The 18,380-nt window shown below is 40.7% G+C and overlaps 1 protein-coding gene across 1 annotated transcript in view; it reads right to left on the bottom strand.

Annotated features, from left to right (window-relative positions):
- The window catches only part of ATP13A5 (ATPase 13A5), a 115,752-nt gene that overhangs the window by 57,244 nt on the left and 40,128 nt on the right, over positions 1-18,380 (bottom strand). The window contains exons 8-12 of the mRNA XM_028101090.2: positions 15,342-15,414; positions 14,301-14,429; positions 8,601-8,771; positions 6,233-6,390; positions 3,088-3,276 (exon numbers count right to left, since the gene is read on the bottom strand). Of these exons, the coding sequence (XP_027956891.2) occupies positions 3,088-3,276; positions 6,233-6,390; positions 8,601-8,771; positions 14,301-14,429; positions 15,342-15,414 (720 nt within the window). The remainder of the gene's footprint in view (positions 1-3,087; positions 3,277-6,232; positions 6,391-8,600; positions 8,772-14,300; positions 14,430-15,341; positions 15,415-18,380) is intronic.

Below are 18,380 nucleotides of genomic sequence, written 5' to 3'. Positions count from 1 at the left end.
CTCAGGTTAAAGGTGAAGTGAGCAGCCTCAAGGTCCAGTGGCCTGCATGTTGAAGAGAAAGAACCAGAATCCAGGCTGCCTAGACAAATGTTAAATAAATTTTGCAAAATATACAGAAAGACAAAACCCACACTGGACTTCCAATTAAAGAATGAAGGAATCTTGGTTTCGTTAATTCATTTGGACTTCACAGAAAGCTAACACGCTTTGTGTGAGTTATTCCTTGAAGAACAACAGCAAAAATCTATTCGCTTCATTTCCCTTCTGCATTTTATAAGGGTCCCAACCTGTGTGTTTAGATTTCAAATCCTCTTGAGTTGTTCCATTTCAAAAAACATTAGCAGCTTAATTCAAACTGAAATGTTTTCCTGATGACCAGATTATATTTTTTAAACATCAATATTTTGAACATGAAAACAGAATTGATACTGTAGCAAAACAGAAATGGGACTGTGTTATTTCTCTATGTGAAAATGATCCTTATACAATAAAACTAGCCATGAACAGAAAGAAAACTAAATTATAGTTGCAGTTGTAAAGGGAGTAAGACAGAGAAAGCAAACTTCTTAGCATAAATACTAGCCCAGGCTTGGGTTGAACTGGATAGAAAAGAGAGAATTTGTTTTTTGTTTTTTTTTTTTAAAGATTTATTTATTTATTTGAGAGAGAGAGAATGAGAGAGAGAGAGAGTACATGAGAGGGGGGAGGGTCAGAGGGAGAAGCAGGCTCCCTTACTGAGCAGGGAGCCCGATGTGGGACTCGATCCCGGGACTCCGGGATCATGACCTGAGCCGAAGGCAGTCGCTTAACCAACTGAGCCACCCAGGCGCCCAAGAGAGAATTTGTTTTATAACAAAGCAACGTAAACTAGAAATACATGAGAACAGATGTACTCAGAAGCCCGGTGGTGAATGTCTTCTAAATGGAAATAACAGTAGATGGGGCTTCAATTAATTGTGGGGTGCTTTATTCCAACAGCATATTGGTAGAGTTTTACAATGTGAAAGCTAGAAAGACACTTAGAGATCATTAGAGTTCAAACTTCTCCTAAAAGGGCACACAGAAACTTAGTGCCAGATCCAGGATTTGACTTCTCATTTTACTGATTCCCAATCCAGAGTTCTTTGCATTATAACATGCTGTCATGCCACTGGGGTTTGGCCAACCGTGCTGCGGAGCAGTCCCTCAGTTGTTCTAGCACGTGAGGATGCAGAGGAAAAAAACTTTTTATGAGATGTAAAATGAACACCCTCTAGAAGAATTAGTTTTAGAAACAGATGAATATGTAATGAACGTGTTTTATAAAACTCCCTCTTATATTACAGGCACTAATGAGGCTTCTGGGTGAGTATTGGGAATCCCTCCCCAGAAAACTTCCCAGGGGCTGTTCTCTGATCCTAAAACTAAAAGGGAGTTACTGTTAAATTAACCCTAGTGGTTCCTGACAAGTGGGATTAAGGGCTTTCTTTGCCAAAGGAAACTCGACAACAATAGAATAGAAATAATCTTAGAGTTGTTCTACTTTCAGCTGGGGGCCAAGACTCATCAAGTCTACTCATGGTGTCTCTCCAGCTGGTCCTCTACTCTCCATTCTTGCTCTCCTTGCCTAAGACAATTTCTATCAAATGACATTTCTGTCATGAGAAGATATTAAGTCAGCATAATGTTTTACAGTGACGTGCTTACAATGCTTCCAATTCTTACAACTGAGTAAACAGGGAAGGGACATTCTCAGGTCAGAGGTGAAATGAGCAGCCTCAAGGTCCAGTGGCCTACAGGTTGAAGAGAAAGAACGTTCCCAGATAACCTCCTGTTATCTAGTCCTATCTCCCCTCTGTCCCTTCTCATCAATTACCCCAGATTAAATGAATAAAATACACCTATAAAAATGTTACCCATCTTCTTAAAAAATGGTAGGGCTCCCATTCTCCTTCACGACAAGGCTCCACTCTTTAGGTTGGCATGTCAGGCCCTGAACAATTGGGCTCGCTCCTCTCTCCAGCTATATCCCCTACCACACGGCCCCCAATCTAGCCACACCCCATTGTCCTCTGTCCCCCAGGTGCCACAGGCCCTGACATCCCTGTGCTTCTGATTTGCTTGCCTCTGAGCCCAGGGTCCATTTCGTCTAACAACCAAAGCCATAGCTCAAAAGTGACCTCCCACCCAAGGCAGGTAACTTCACCTCAATGCTTTGTTCATACCTCTTTCAGCATGCATTTCACTGCATTATCATTGTCTACACTTCTGTTTTACCTGCTTCCTCAGCTAAGTCATGAGCTTCTGCAGAGCAAGGAACATCTCATTAATGGAGCTCTTGGCCAATGTAGATAAGTTTAAAGGTGGCAAAGCCTTTATCAACTATTCAAATGTGAATGAAGTGAAGACATGGAGGATCCCACTGTGTTACAGCAGTTAAATTGGCCTGCCCAAGCAGAGGGCAGGATCTGAATAGCAGGTGACTGAGGCTGAGGTCCCTGCAGGTCTCCCATAGGAGAGGCACAGGAAGGGGTCTCAGGACCTGTCCCAGACTAGCAATCCTCTGCATTTGGACATACTTCTCCCCTGCCACTTCCAGGACCCTAAGCAGGGACACATTCGCTAGTCCGGAGTTTTGCTAACCTGGGGATCAAAGGAGAAAGGAGGGACTGAGTGCATAAACACAGCCATGGTCCCCTCCCTTCCTTTCCTTAAAAGAAGCAGAGGAGAAGAAGGGAATATGTTCAATTAAGCACCAGACAAAGCACTTCAGGGAACAGAAGTGTTCCTCACATTCTTTTTGCCTGAAAAAGCCAGTCAGTCATAAAAATTATTATAATAAGAGATTGTTTTAAAACCCAATACAGGCACAAAATATTAAATTTCATAGGAAAGGAATTCATGATGTGATAGCTAAACCACTTCCTTAGGACTCAGTAGAGTGGGCTCTAGAACATGGTCTCACGCTAGCTCACTGTGTGACCTTCTCTGGGCTCAGTGTTCCCATCTGCAAAATGAGTGCAGTGAGCCAGGCATTCTTGGAGGCCTTTTCCAGCTCTGCTGTATCTTGAAATCATTAACCTCCAACTTGGAAAGTTTAAATCATACTTTGTCAAAGCACACGAGGTTTATTTGCCCACACGTATTGATTCTCTGTGGGGAGATACAGAAGATTTTCTTTTTCTTCAGCCTCTTTTGTGCATACACGATGCCTGTGGTCAGGGCAGCTGGCAGCACTGGAGGTACAGTTACGGTGAAGAGGAGCAGGGCCATGGCTGTAGTATCTCCTGAAGAAACCTGAAGAGGGAGGGACATACAGGTCAGCCCAGCAGAGCAGTCTGGTACCCTTTCTGGCACCATCTCCTGTAATAGCACAGGAGCTCTAGAAACTCAAGAGTATTCAAAGTGAGCTGGCTCTTGGTGGGGTTGAGAGTTCTCTTGGGTGTGTCTAAGGAATGGACAAGTTGTCTCCCACTGAGAACAAAGGAGACTCTGAACCCTACTGGATGTCCACTCTGCCCTTTCCTGACTCTGTTTCTCTTCACTTAGCATTCCCTCCACCCAGAGTGCCATCCCTCCTCTGCTCACCATAACACACCCTCTGGACTCCCCAGGCATGGAGACCATCTTGGAGTTGTAACATTTCACACACTGGCTTGACGGTTGGGTTTTAAATCTCCCTCAGTAGCTTCCAAACTCCTTTGGGTGCAGCAGCTGTGGCTTATACATCTTCGAAGTCATTTTCAAGTTCATCTTATTCATCTCTAGATACAGAGCCTAGCACAGTTTCTGACACAGAGGAGGTACCCAGCACACATATGAAATGAATGGTGACCTGATAAAAATGATGACCAAGATTCTGCTAAGATCTCAACATGTATTATCTGTTATAGGAAAGTCAATAGTAAAAATAGCTTGCTCTCACTGCTCATGTTCTAGGGTGGGCCTTGTGTTAGGCTACATACATTATTTAGTGACTCCCCATAAAAACCTTATGTTGTAAATACTGTTATTTTTTCTATTTAACAGATAAAGAAACCGAGGCTTAAAAAATTAAATAACTTCCTCAAGCCATCTGCTAGTTAAATGGTGAGGATCTGAACCCTAGTCTGTCCCACTGCAGGGAACAAGTATGTGACCATTGTGTTATACTATCAAGCCAGTTCACATGGAGTCAAGATCCTAGTGAGGTCTGCAGAAATTCACATGACTGATAAAGAGTGGAGGCAAGATCAAATCACAGGATGGCTTGTTTTACTTTTCAAATGCTCTAGATACTATGCTTTACCCTAGATTTTTATGAAATCAACCATAATTTTAGCCATAAAGTGCTCGTCTGACTACTGGAAACACAGATTCAAGTTTAGGAACAATGCCTGCTAGATACGTCATTGATCCAATCTCAGTTTATTACAAAATCCATCATTCCTTGCTTTTTCCAACTACAGCCACAGAGTGTTGACCGTGAGGACTCAGTCCTGTCAAGTCCTGAGCCAGTACAGATAGAGACAGCCAACAGGGCCATAGGTTATGACCCACAAGAAGACGGGGTTTGTGATTAGTGTTGCTACTTGGTGTATATTGGATGTTGAGTCCCACTCAGGAAAGTTTCATTCCCAATCACTGCAGGGGCTTCTTAGTCCACACAGAGAGCTTTTTGCTTGTTTTCCTGTTCAACACTACTCTTCCCCATATAAAACTGGCACATTGCCTCAAGTTCCAGCCCTACTAGTTTTAACAGTCTGCAGAGCTCTTTCCAGGGTCCATTCTACTGGTGCCAATATACCATGGCTTCCTTTGCCTGACCTAGAAAAGCTCCCTGGGGACTGTAATGACTACCCAGAGTACAAGTGTGAGCATGAACATTGCCTGGAAATTCTTGTGACTGTCCAGTAATATATACCTCTCTCCCCAATAACACACACATAGAATGCACTAAAGCTACCAATTTGGGCATTGTAATTAGGTCACCCATACCCAGTTTCATATCTATGTTTGGACCCTTTTATTCACAGTTTTTTCTTCTTCCCTATGAGCCACATTGCTAACATCCTAATATGTCTTACAGAAGAGACTGCATGGTTTCCCACAGAATCAGATGCTCAGGACCAGAAAGGACTTCAGAGGTCATTTGTGACAACCCTTCTCTGTCCAGCCAACATAACTATTAAGAGGGACATTCAAATGAAACCAGACACCATGAAGCTTAAAAGGAAGTGTGGATCCATGCAGCATACATTTCTGTAAAAGTGGACATTTATAATTTATATATATATATTTTTTTTAAGAGAAAGAGGGGAGAAGGAAAGGAGGAGGGGCAGAGGGAGAGAAAGAATCTCAAGCGCTGAGTGTGGAGCCTGACACAGGGCTTGATCTTACAACCCTGAGATCATGACCTGAGCTGAAATCAAGAGTCGGATGCTTAACTGACTAAGCCACCCAGTCACCCCTGTAAAAATGGACATTTAATTCCATTTCAGAACCTAACAGAACACAGAGCAATACATTGCCTAAATGGTCTGTTGGGTATGCCTTGGGCAATGTACACACTCAAATATTTCAACATTCTCAAATAATCCAAATTCCTAGGCATGAAATTTAAGATTCCCTTCAATGTAACCTATTTCTACCTTGCTAGGCTTAATGTCTCAGTTGCTCACTGGTTCCAGAAGACTCATCTGCATTTCTTGCTTTGTCCTTTGCTCACTCTAATTAGTATGCCCTTTCTGCTCTCTGATCTGATTGACTAAGTCCTCTCCATCCTATCAGACTTGAGAAACATGTATTTCCTCTGAAGCTATTTGGGCTTGGGTATTACAAATGCCACACACACAATAACCTCTCATTCCATCCAAGTGGTGAAAGGACTGTGAACTTTGCAACTTTTCGTAGCTGTGTCATCCAATACAATTTTCACTAACCACATATGGGTACTTAAATTGAAATCAATCAAATAATCAATTAGCTAAAATAAATTATGTTAATTAAAAATAATTAAAATGAAGTAAAATCGAAAGTTCATTTCCTCAGTCACACTAGCCACAGTTCAAGCATTCAATAAGCACATGTGGTTAAGGGCTACCAAATTGAACAGTGTAGGTATAGAATAGTTTCATCATCTAAGAAAGCTGCATTGGACAGCACTGACTCACAGAATGATGGGGTTAAAAGGTATCCTTATCTAACCCTTTTAAGTTAGGTCAAGTTCCTTGAGAAAGCTATGCTATTAAAAAACTTTACCCCCAATACTTACTCCATGGTACATATATACACCAAGAGCATAGAAGAAACCCACAACTCCAAGGCAGGCCAGGAACACTATAAACTTGAAGGCATCGTTGTACAGTTTGAAGTTCAGAGGCCGAGGGTAGAGGATGGATCTTACCAAGTCCCCTTTGGTGGTATTGTAACCTACATGAAGATAATTGCAGGTGGAGTAAGGTTCTTTAATACAGTTTTCCCCAAACCCAAAATGGTTTGCATCAAATTAAGGATTGGTTAATAGTGTCATTTGAATATGGAACGAAAACACCATTGTTAACAGTATATTTATATTTATTATTCTTACATGTTGCCAGGAACCATAAATGGTGTTCATTTAGCCCTGCTCAATTTCTCTTGCTCTGAGAGTCAGTGCTTCAGTGGCTCACACAGTGCAGCTCCTCATTCATGCATGAGACTGGGGAAAAGAAGACTAAGGAACCAACAGATGCAGTCACCAGAGAAGATGAGCTGCTGAGAGAAGACTTTAAAGCTCAAATATGTGTTGAAAATAAAAGAAAAGAGAAAAGGAAAGCACAAAGCAAGGAATTTCTTAAATATATGTGCCTTTCATCATGTCATTTGTATGCTCAAAAACCTTCCAGAGCCTCCATTTTTTATAATAAAGTTCAAATTTCTAAGCATGGCATTCCAAGTCCCATCAATCTGGTGGACTCTTATCTTGCTAGACTTTTAACTAGCTCTGCTCTCAGAAGACCCCAGTGCACTCTTTCTTTTGTCTTTTGCAGAAACAGATTAGCATGTCTTTTCAGCTCTCTGATAGGATTGGCTAAATCCTTCCCATCCTATCAGGTCTGGCTCAAAAATGCCACCTCATCAAAGAAATGTTTCCAGAATTCTACTCTCACACTTCATATAAAAAATAATTTCTCCCCTTCTTTGGAGTCCCTATAACATTTAATCACATGACATCTATCTCTGCTCTCCTGCACAAGACCACAGTCTTCTTTAAGGTCAAGGAGTATCTCACAATTATTTTTTCCTTTAGCCCTGAGGGCATAGCACTTTGTAGATACTCATTAATATCTAAGTTTTTGGCAAAAAAAAACCTGACTACTAGATATAAGTCACTATTGTTAAGTATGAAACATGCCTTAATCCCACTGCTTGGTGAATATCTTGTCTCTTCAAACATGGTTTTGCAGCCTTTGGAGAAAAGGAGGAGAGTTTCTCTAACCTGTTGCCTCAGCATTTTATAAGCTCAGATCAGGTGGTTTCCATGATTACCATCCATTAGCTCCTGCTTACCAGCTGGCTGAGATATTCTCATGCCCACTGACTACTTTGAAACAAAACTTGATATTTTTAATTAAAAAAAAGTCAGGTAGAACAATTGAATCATAGACTAACTAACGCATAGAGACAACAAAGTGCAAGGTATGTTTTGAATTTGTGCATATGTGTGCTGGCAGAAACACAGGTGAATATGACAAGCTAGGACCAGGTCATGGAAAGTGTTGGCTGCATCATGTCATATGAAAGATTGGGCGTAATATTAATAGTTTTGAAAAGTTTTTGAGCACAGTGTGCATAAACTGCTTCAAAATATGTTTTAGAAATATGACTTGGTGAGAGATCTAGGAATAAACAGAACAAAAGACAAGACAAAGTATTTCAGGCAAAAGCTGAAAGGGAACAGTCAAAAGAATATTTCTGTTGTAATAGTTAGACAGGAGATGATGAAGGGCCTAGACAAAACACCAACTGTGGGGTTGAAGGAGAGGGAGACAGGACTCGGGAGGTATTTGTAGAATCAACAGGATGTGGTGCCCTACTTGGTAAGGGAGAAAGTGAGGAGTTAAAGGTGATGTGGAGAGACTGGCTAGATGGTAATGCTGTCAACAGAAAGAGGAGGTTGAGTCCTTTAGATGCCTTGACTTCGAAGTGCCTTGACTTTGAAGTTTAAACCCAAGTGGAGAAACCCAGCAGGGATCTTGAAATAATAGCCCAGCAAACAGCACTTTGAAAGGGAAAGTCCTCAAGCAACAATGGTTGGAACTGTTTTCTTGGTAATTACTTAGAGTGGGTGTAGAGGGAAAAGAAAAGAAGCATGTGGGCATAAAAAAAAAACCAAAACCAAACAAACCTACAAGAACATAGTCTTGCCTTTGAGAAAGTGTACTTCATCTCTGTATATGCTTCATCATAGATGAGAATTTTAACAATGAACCATTCAGTTGGAAATGGTGTCAATTTAGAATAATAAGGGTCCTACTGGAAAGGAGTATGGCTGTTATTACCAGAATATAGCAAACTTCATATTCCTAAACAAAATTTTCCCAATCCAACTCCCCCACCTCTAATCATGGACTAAATTTACAAAAGTGGAATCTACCAACCTGTTTGCAAGACAACTGCTCTCACTGGCCCCTGCCCAGACGGCTTAACCTGGATAACTTCCGTCCCACAGAAAAGGACATGTTTCCGATAATCTTCCAAGCTGTGGGATTTCCAAGCAACGGTGTTGTCCCCATGGGGCAATGGTGTCTTCGTGACAGGTATACTTTCTCCTAAAGAAGATTGTCTTTTGTTGATTCCATGTAACCTCAGGTAGTCATTTAGAGCTGGTACTTTCCAGTTTTAAGAAAGTATACAAACCACAGCTATTCAGGTCTTACTGCTCATCTCCTGAGTCAGATGACTTCTCAGGGATGCTGGTGATGCAAGTAGTGGTATATTTGGTTACATTTCAGATATTTATTTAAGGTCCACCTATATTTTCCATACCTGGTCTGCATGGTTTGCTGTTAGAATTTAAAAAAGCAGGCCAGGGTGCCTGGGTGGCTCAGTTGGTTAAGCGACTGCCTTCGGCTCAGGTCATGATCCTGGAGTCCCGGGATCGAGTCCCACATCAGTCTCCTTGCTCAGCAGGGAGTCTGCTTCTCCCTCTGACCCTCTTCCCTCTCGTGCTCTCTATCTCTCATTCTCTCCCTCTCAAATAAATAAAATCTTTAAAAAAAATAAAAAATAATAAAAAAAAAGCAGGCCATTTTAGCAAAGAGAGTTGTCACTTAAATGTCTCCCCAAGTATTCTTTAAGCCCAGATCTATGCTAGGCAATGAAGGAGCTATAAATTATGTGTAAAGCAATTATTATATCCCTTTCATTTACTTGTTTATCTGTGCATTCATCCATTCATTCAACAGATATTTTTAAGTGCTTATTCTGTGCCAGGCACTGCTCTAGGTGCTGAGAATATAATAATGAAGAAGACAGACAGAAATCCTGCCGTCAGAGGCCCAGGGGCCAAGCCACTAAAGAGTAGTAAATAATTAACGAAAATACAATAAGTATTTTGGTAGTAGTACCAGGTGATCTGAAGATCTAGCCCAAACAGGGGACCAGGAAAGGCAATTAACAAACGACAACTCAAAAGGAAATGAGGCCAACTAGATCAAGGAGAAGAGGAAAGTGTTCTTAGAAGAAATGAAGGCAAGAGAATGCTCTGCCCTGGGCACTAAAGATGGTTGAGGGTGTTTGGGACATTGAGTGTGAAGGTAGAGGTAAAGAATCCTCGAAGTACAGAGATGAACGAGAAATTATGCCCTCATAAAATCTAAAAAGTATTTTTCATGATCTTTTTGGAGGGTGTAGTGAAAACTAGAAACCAATATAACAGGATATCTCTTTTTTCTTTCTGGATGATCTCAGCTCTATTCTCATTAATTAACACTTCTTAATAAGTGGAACTGCTTTCTTGGCTCAATAACATCTGTATTCATCTTCCGTCTCTCCTGTGTTCTTGTTCTATATTTCCCCGTGGTGGGCTGTTCATGCCAACCTGGATATCCCACTAGCCTCCCCAAGTCTCCGTATCCACATTGTCACCTGTGCTTCTGACTAATAAATCTGAGGTTCCCACAAACCCCTTCTAGGGCTCAATTAAGTTGCTAGAGTGGCTCACAGAACTCAGTGGAATACTTACATTTACTAATTTGTTAAAGGATATGATAAAGGATACAGATAAATAGCCAGATGAAGAGATACAGAGGATGGGGTTTGGAAGGGTCCTGAGTGCAAACTCTCTTGCTAGATTTTCAAAGCCACCAAAAACTGAGCATCACTGGCTCTTTTTCCTACACACTCCAGCTAAACTAGGCCACTTGCATATCCTATTATTGACTGCCATTCTTTGCCGGTACTATTCCTCTACTTTTCCTGACGGCAGGAAGACAGGTTACTTAAGACACAAAGAAAATTAGCTCAGAGTTCAAAAGGATACATTTCAGAGACAAAATAAAAATGCTAATAACCCTTCCTGGCTCCCAGATTTAAAAAGCACTAGAATGAATTTAAAATTCCATCAGTCTTTTGCTAAATGTTCAATTAGCAAAATAACATGTCATATTTCTAATTTGGAAATAGTATTATATTGATTATAGTTACACAAATTCAGGTTCTATCTCTCCTTCTAGGTAATAACTGAGGGCAAGTACTTTGACATGTATGACTTTTTATACTGCTCATTTTCCTTGCTGGTATGTAATAGGTTCAAAAGACATATTTTTGCTCAGTGCCTGGGTGAATTGAATAAAAACAATTACCCAGGTTTTTCTATGATTGGTTTTTCAAAACTAGTTTTCCACAGGGTGCATTTTTAACATCCTAAGGTGCAAGAAGCTATACAATTTTTATTAGTGATCTTGAATATTCTCAGGAAATTCCTTTAGCTAAGCATTGCCCCTTCTCATTGTCTTTAAAACAATTATGATATTTATCCTTTGTTTGGATTTACCAATTGTGTTCTAAGTGGCTTTGGAAAAGGGATAGAACCTTTTCGACAAATCTCCAATCGCTATATCCCCATTGTTTTTGAAATCAGCCTTTTTCAAAGCAGATACTTAGAGATAATTTCTAATGTTGTTCTGCTTTTGAATCACAGCGTATTAATCCACAATATTAGTGGATAGCTTATGAACACACAACCCGCAGTATTACTGGCGGGCAGGCATTCAATCAACCAGAGATAGAAGTCATTTGGAGATAATGTTCCAAAGATAACATTCAAATCAGATATTATTTTACACAGAAATGACTTTCAAGTCTCTTTTACGCTATTCACATATTAATAAGGAATCTCGTTCTTGGCCTTTGTCGGAATCCCAAGAAAGAGTGATTTGCCTATAAATGTTTGGAGGTCTAAATAGGCTGAGGAGTGTTTTAGAAGGAAGAACACTCATCATCAACTTCCGCTGGCTTCTGGGACCTGAAGTCCTGGCTGCTGTGAAGTGGGATTCTGTCCTTAATCCCCAGTGAGCCGGTATCTCCACATGAAATGCCCTGTTCTTGTTTGTTTGTATTTCGGGGGCCATTCGACTGTAAGCTGTTTGAGGGTAGTGGCCACTTCTCACTTGTCTTGTGACTCCAGCACACAACAGAGTACCTGGCACAGAGTAGGCATTTCTGAACCTTTATTGAATAAATGGACAGATGAATGAATAAATGAAAGAAAAGTAGAAGTGAGAGACAGGAGGAAAGGAAAAAGGAAGAGAGATTAAGATCAAACCTAGCAATTCATCACAAGCTTGTCTGACAGGATGTATGTAGATGTGAAATCACCACTTCAGGAAATTCCTGTATAAGTAAGGAAACATTGTAGAAGTTTGTGAAAACAGAGCAAGAAGCACCAGTCAGCCTCCTTTTGCAGGGAGACAGGCCTGAGACATTTGCCAAGCCCAGAGGAGGAGTGGGGGCCACAGACAAGAGAGTTATCCTAGACCACCTCCCAGCACCTTGCACAACCTCTAGTAGCCAGACTTGGGTCAGGGGACCCACCAACTGATGGGAACGACTGTCTGACTTACGCCACTGCTCACTCTCAAGGATGGCAATATTTGGAGCAAAAATAAAAACTAAGTGTAGTTACAAAATTAAATTTCTTGCATAGTTGAACTTATGGCAATAGGATGAGGCTAAGGAAACGATGAGGAGGAAGATCCTACAATGGGCATGTGCTGTGGGGGGGAGTGCCCCATTGAGAGAAAAAGATGATGAGGCACAAGGAATGAGAGCTTTACCCCTCTTAGAATCCTCCTCCTCCTCACTCCCGTGGTCCCTCCTTTCTGGAAGCAAAAGCCACCTCTGACCCTGATACTTGCTAGCCGACCAGTCTGGTCTCTTTTCACCTGGGTTTCTTCATCTGGAGGTTGGGTATTATAACAGCTCTTCATTTGTTTTATGCTATGATGAAGTGAGATATAAAAGTTATTTATAAAATGTAAATTGCTCTAGAGATGCTAAGAGTATTTGCCATTTTTCTTCTAAATAAAGACATAAATAAAGACTTCTATATATGAAAAGGACTGGTTTGCACATGGGGAAAAAAAACCTGAGTCACATTCATGGACAAATGTTCTAGAAAGACATAGGCAGTTTCAGGAATCAAAGCATAATCTGATTGTTCAATGAGGATCATTTTTACAAATAGTGTATGTGAGCGGGTAGATCTATGTAGGCTGTGTAATAATGTATTTAAAGCATGGTGGTAATTAGATCTTTCTGAAGAAAACAATAAGAAAGAAATATACGTATTTCTGTTTTATGTGTCTGTCTCTAAAGTTGACATTTATTAGTACTTAGGTTTCATAGATATTATTGCTGGTGACCTTATTTTTCCAGAAACAGACCTAAGAAAAGCCACTTACTTCTTAAGGTCATTTTAGGTCAAGTTTGCACATTGTGGAAAAGCAGCACTGTTTGCCCTCTCTACTTCTCTGGAACTCTCTGAGTTTTCCTAGAAGCAAGGCAAGAACCTTGCACCCAAGTCAGTAGACCCAGGGGAGTAAATGTGATCAGTCCTCCCCTTTCTCCTCACAGCCATGCTCTCTTGCCAATGAGTGAAGCCATTCTTCACTGGCAAGCTGCTATAAATGTGAGAGGTCGCTGCGTTGGAGTGAGGAGGACAGTTTTTTGGGGGGCTTGAGGTTTGTGCATCAGGTACCATGGTAACATTCCGGATGAAGGATATGATCAGTATGCAAATCCTCATCGTTATCATTATAAGACAGTTAGATTTCAACACACTAAAGGGGTATTTTGTAATTATACCAAACATATTTATGTTTGCTACATTTTCCTGTCTCAATTTTAAATTAAGCAGACCCATTTTTAATGTGACATCTGCTTGTGTTGAACAATTTAGGAATCTATAATGATTCTCTTTACATTTAGGTGACATTAGAAAGTTGTGTGTGTGTGTGTGTGTGTGTGTGTGCGAGCGCATGCGCGTGTGTATTTTCCTGTCTTTAGCAACTTGGAAACAGAAAAATACAACAATTTGTAAGCACAAAAGACAAATATTCTCTATTTTTGTGTATCGTATAGTTTCTTCTTCTCTTATTATGATATCCTGTGTATTTTGAGGTCTTTTGACTAAAGAATATTTTATACCTAGTGCCTTGCTAATTATACAAATTCAAATGAACTTTACAAAGTACAAACAAGAACAAGAATAACAGTTCAAACCATTATAAGAAAACTGGCTTTCTGCTCAGTAAGATCAACTGGAAACACAATTCTAAAGAACAGAACTGTTATATGGCCTTTCCTTGAAGGTTCAATTCAATTTCCTTCCCAGGAAATCTGGGGCTCAGTTTTCCATCTACAGAGAGCAGGGTTGGATAAAATCTCTGCACCTTGCCAATTGTGAAAGCTGGTGGTTTCCATTTGTGTTGTGTTTGGATAGGTGTTTATGTTTATGAAGATACTGTGCATCAAGCAGTCTTATGCATTCACCTTCCTCTGAACCAAAGCACCCAATTTACTACACCCATTAGGACATGAACCAATCACATGTATTAGACTTTTCTTCTATTTATAAATTTTGTATTTATTGTCATTAGATTCTTAAAATATTAAATGTTTCCTAATTGCATATATGAATTCTCCATCTGCGTGAATAGCCTGGCCGTGTCTCCCTCACCTATCTCTCCATATCTTAATATCAGGCTGGTATAAAGCAGGTAAGGATGTGTTGATCTGCTTTGCCAACTCTTGTCTTAGGTGTTGGATAGGAAAGAAGCTCCGTGACAACAGCCTACCTGTGAGCATGCCTTCATTCACCACACAGCTTCCATCAATCAGAATAGCATCACATGGCAATGAAAGTTTTCCTGGAAGAATAAGAGTATCTCCAGGAACCAAGAGACAGGATTCCAGCTCCTGCAAACCTATACAACAGCAAAGTTTCCATGACTGGCTGATCTTTTCCTGTTTTTACTGAAAGATGCAAGTGGCTGAGAACTCTTAACCAACCAAGGACTGCCCTACACATTCACCTGCTCCAGCTCCTTTCTGCTCATTTGCAAAATCACAGAAACCAGGATTAGGGATTTGATTCCAGGGCCATAGTAAAAAATTAGGAGAGCAACAAGATCCCATCTCGATCTTAGTACTTAGGACAGTGCTCTGCCCACAGGAGATACTCAAGGGTATCGGTCATCTGAGAGGTTCCCCTCTACTGCTGCTTACTTGCTGGGGCTGGGCTCCTGCCCCCCTGTGGCATACCCTGTCTTTGGTCTGGGGCCTAGTGTAAACCATTCAGACAGTGTCTGCTGCCAGGGGGTGCAGTTCCTCACTCCTTGCAAAGAGCCATGGCCACCCTACTCCAGGCTAAGTCCAGAGTAAAATGCCAAATGTCCAGCCAGCCATTTACAAGAATTATGCATGACTGTATTCTGGATAACAGATTGAAAATGTTATAATTCTGGGTCTGTTTGGGATGGTTAGTAGGGGACATCAAAAAGCCTTAAGAAGGCTTACCCAGTAACATTCAAATGAGTGAAGTATGGAAAGCAGAGGGAACTGGAAGCAACACAGACACTGGGTGGAAATGGTTCAATCAGGATGAGGCATGCAAATTACCCAGGGTACAAAATTCAGTGAGATGTTCACCTTCTGGGTCCTGCAAATGCAAGCGAACTTTTGCATGATCTCCTCATTAAGTTTTGCATCTTAGAAGCCTTATTTGCCTCAATTTAGCCCCAGTCCTGGATTTAAGCAGAGAAGACTTTTCTCCTCGACTAATAATCAGTAACAAATGAGACTGATTCCACCCTGAAGCTGGCAGAACATACACTTACCTGTGCCCTTTACGATGACTGTAACCTGGACTTTGTTGTGATCCTCCACAAGCTTGTGCAGCTTAACTGATTGCTGCCAATTGAAAGTCAATGTTTAAATATCCAGGAGTCCATAACTCGAAAACCACATGATCTCAATACAGTAAATACAGAGCCTGCCATCACAGCCAAAGCGACTGTAGGCAGACTCAAGTTCTACTTTTGATGCTTCTGCTTCCCTGCCCTGACCCCTATCCTAGCCAACCCCCAAGCTGTAGCAACAAATATGCTAATTAGCTTAATACTATTTCAATGCCAGGAAACATAATGCACAGCCACCATGCCCAAGGACCAACACCAAGGCCCCGAGGCTGCACTTCTTGAGGGAGCACGAGGAAGCAAGGGAAGAACAACAAGACCATGAACAGGTTACTTTCCCTCTCGGTACCTGTTTCCCTGTCTATAAAAACAGCGAAGCTGAATTTGATCTTTCCACTGCAAGAGCCTGAGAATATTTGGGTTGTGTTTTGATTTTATGTGGAACAACCATCCCCTCCTTTATGAACTGGTGGATTTTCATCTTGGGGAAGTCGGCAGACTGGAGCCACACTGCTCCGTTTGGAAGCCTGGTGCTTCCACTTAGGCATTATTCAGCCTGTTTAACTCCCTTTTCCTAATCTGAGAGTGGAGATAACAGCAGTATCTGTTTCAGACGGCTTTGAAAATTTAGTTAGTGCTTATCTTAGTTATTGCTTTGGATAGTCCTCATTACCATGGTAAGAGCTCAATAAGTGTTAATTATCAATAAGAAAGTTGTTGCTGGAAAAACAATTGTCTAAGTGCATCAGCTGGAAAGATTCGCTTGGGGTAGAATTCATTGAGATACGACCGTGTGCAAAGTGGAGGAAATGGAAGCAGCCCGATGAAGTGGAGGTAGAGTCTCCTGGGAAAACTCCGGAGACCGGAAGGCAGAGGTGAGAGGACATGGGGTCCACACAATTCCCCATATCGACTATAGGGGGCGCCATGGGCTGGGGCATTCCCGAAAGGCACTGCCCCTTCAGTAGGGATGTCAGTTACTTGGATACTCGTAAGTAGAAGAGATCTAAATACTGTCAACAATACTGAAACACAGCCTAACCTAACTCAAGTATAAAACTTCTCCTTTCAGATGTTAGGGTAAATTATTTTTATCTGTCCTATTGATTTTGAGCCAATGGTAGCTAATGTCACCAGACTAAGACAAGCATTACACACATTGATGTAACTTTCCTCTTGAGAAATAATAATAAATCCCGTGTTTTTGTTTATGCAAGACAAATTATTGTTTACTTCAGTTTTTTTATGAGAAGCTACACTTCAAACATTTGGACCAATTGAGTGGAAGAAGTGATATTACTATTTGTTAGGTACATATTCAGTGCCCTAACTTGACTACCTGAGGCTTGCGGAATGGAGCATCCATTTTAATGATGCATAATAGTGCGAAAGTCAGCCACGGTTCTGTGACAAAAAAACTGGATTCAGTCAGGATTCCTGAGTTGTCGGTCAGGTTACCCACTAATCAGCCACATACCCATATATAAGAAATTTCACCTTATAAGTTAGTTGTTCCCTCTCGCTAAACAGATGACATTGAACTGAATCATTTTTAATTATCTTCCAAAACTGAACATGGTCTGATACTGATTTATTTTACATATCAGAGATTTATTCAAAGCCCCCAAGGCTTCATAGAAGAAATACCCAGCGTTTATAATGGCTCACATTATTATTATTTTTAAAGTTATTTTATTATTTATTTATTTATTTATTTATTTATTTATTTATTTATTTATTAGTTTGAAACATTAAGCAACTACTCTGTGCCAAACACTGTTGTAAGCACTTGGAGTGTATTGTTTGATTTTCCTTTTTTTTTACTCCTCAATCTAATCTGACGATGAAAATGTTATCATCTCCAATGTACACATAACAAAATAAAGGCCAAACAAAACCAAAACCAAGACAAAATAGGGACTTGAAAATGTTAAAGTAACTTGCCTGCAATCATTTACTTACTAAGTATTAAGATTGAAAGTAAAACCCCAGTTCATCTGACTCTAAAGCCTTTTCTGTTGAGAACACATTCTCCTAAAGTGCTTGAAAACAGCCTTTTTCTTTTAAGAAGATAAATAACCTTCCTTATAAATTTCTTTAAGTTACTTTCTTGCTTAGCAAACTCTTAGTCAATGCCATGATAACTTCAACCTAGCTTAAGAGGATGATAATCAACACATTTGGAAGTGGTGAAGTATGAGTTCATAATGATTGACTGTAACTCTCAAAACTCATTTTGGCATCAAGCTGGATTTGTTCATCAGGCTTAGCGTTCTGAGAAACCTGCCATGCTTCCACGCCTCTGTTCAAGCTAATACCTGGAATGCTCACTCAGGTTTTCTACTAGCAAACTCTTTCGAATCCTTCACATAAAGCCCTGCTCAAATGTCACCTCCACTCTCTAAGTCACTAACATCCCCAGAAAGAATTAATTGTTCCGCTCTCTGTGTTTCCACCTGTATTAGTGAACTGATCACATTCCATTACAGCTGTTTTCTTGTCAGGTCTCCCCTGTGAAGGAGGCAGTTCAAAGAAGAGCCAAGTACTCATCCAGGTATCCTGGGAGTCTATCACATAGTAGGCCCTCAGCAAATATTTATTTAATAGAACTGAATTATTTTACTTCTCCCAACAACACTGGAGAAGGATAATGTAAGCATTCTCTTTGAGCTAATGTACCGGGAAACTCTACAAACACAGGTTTCTATGGCAACCAACCATTTAGGAGCAAGCAAGGGCTGTGATGCTTGCCGTGATTTGGAAGCTCACTGCCTGATTTTCATCAGGCCCCCTCTGGTTTCTCCAGTCCCTGTTTAGTGGGACCAGGATGAGTTTCCACCAAGACTAATTTGCATATTGTTATTTTTCGGCATCTATTGCTGTGTGTCCTTGTGTTTGCTGTGGCTGGATTTCCTCCAGAGATGAGTAATGAGGGCATTAACTCGGGTATCTTTTGAGCCC

Source organism: Eumetopias jubatus, unplaced genomic scaffold (assembly GCF_037043125.1).
Source record: "Eumetopias jubatus isolate StellerSeaLion01/CBP00866 unplaced genomic scaffold, mEumJub1_p1.0 scaffold_1, whole genome shotgun sequence".
Classification (NCBI taxonomy): Eukaryota; Metazoa; Chordata; class Mammalia; order Carnivora; family Otariidae; genus Eumetopias; species Eumetopias jubatus.
This window is presented reverse-complemented; position numbering and strand designations above follow the sequence as displayed.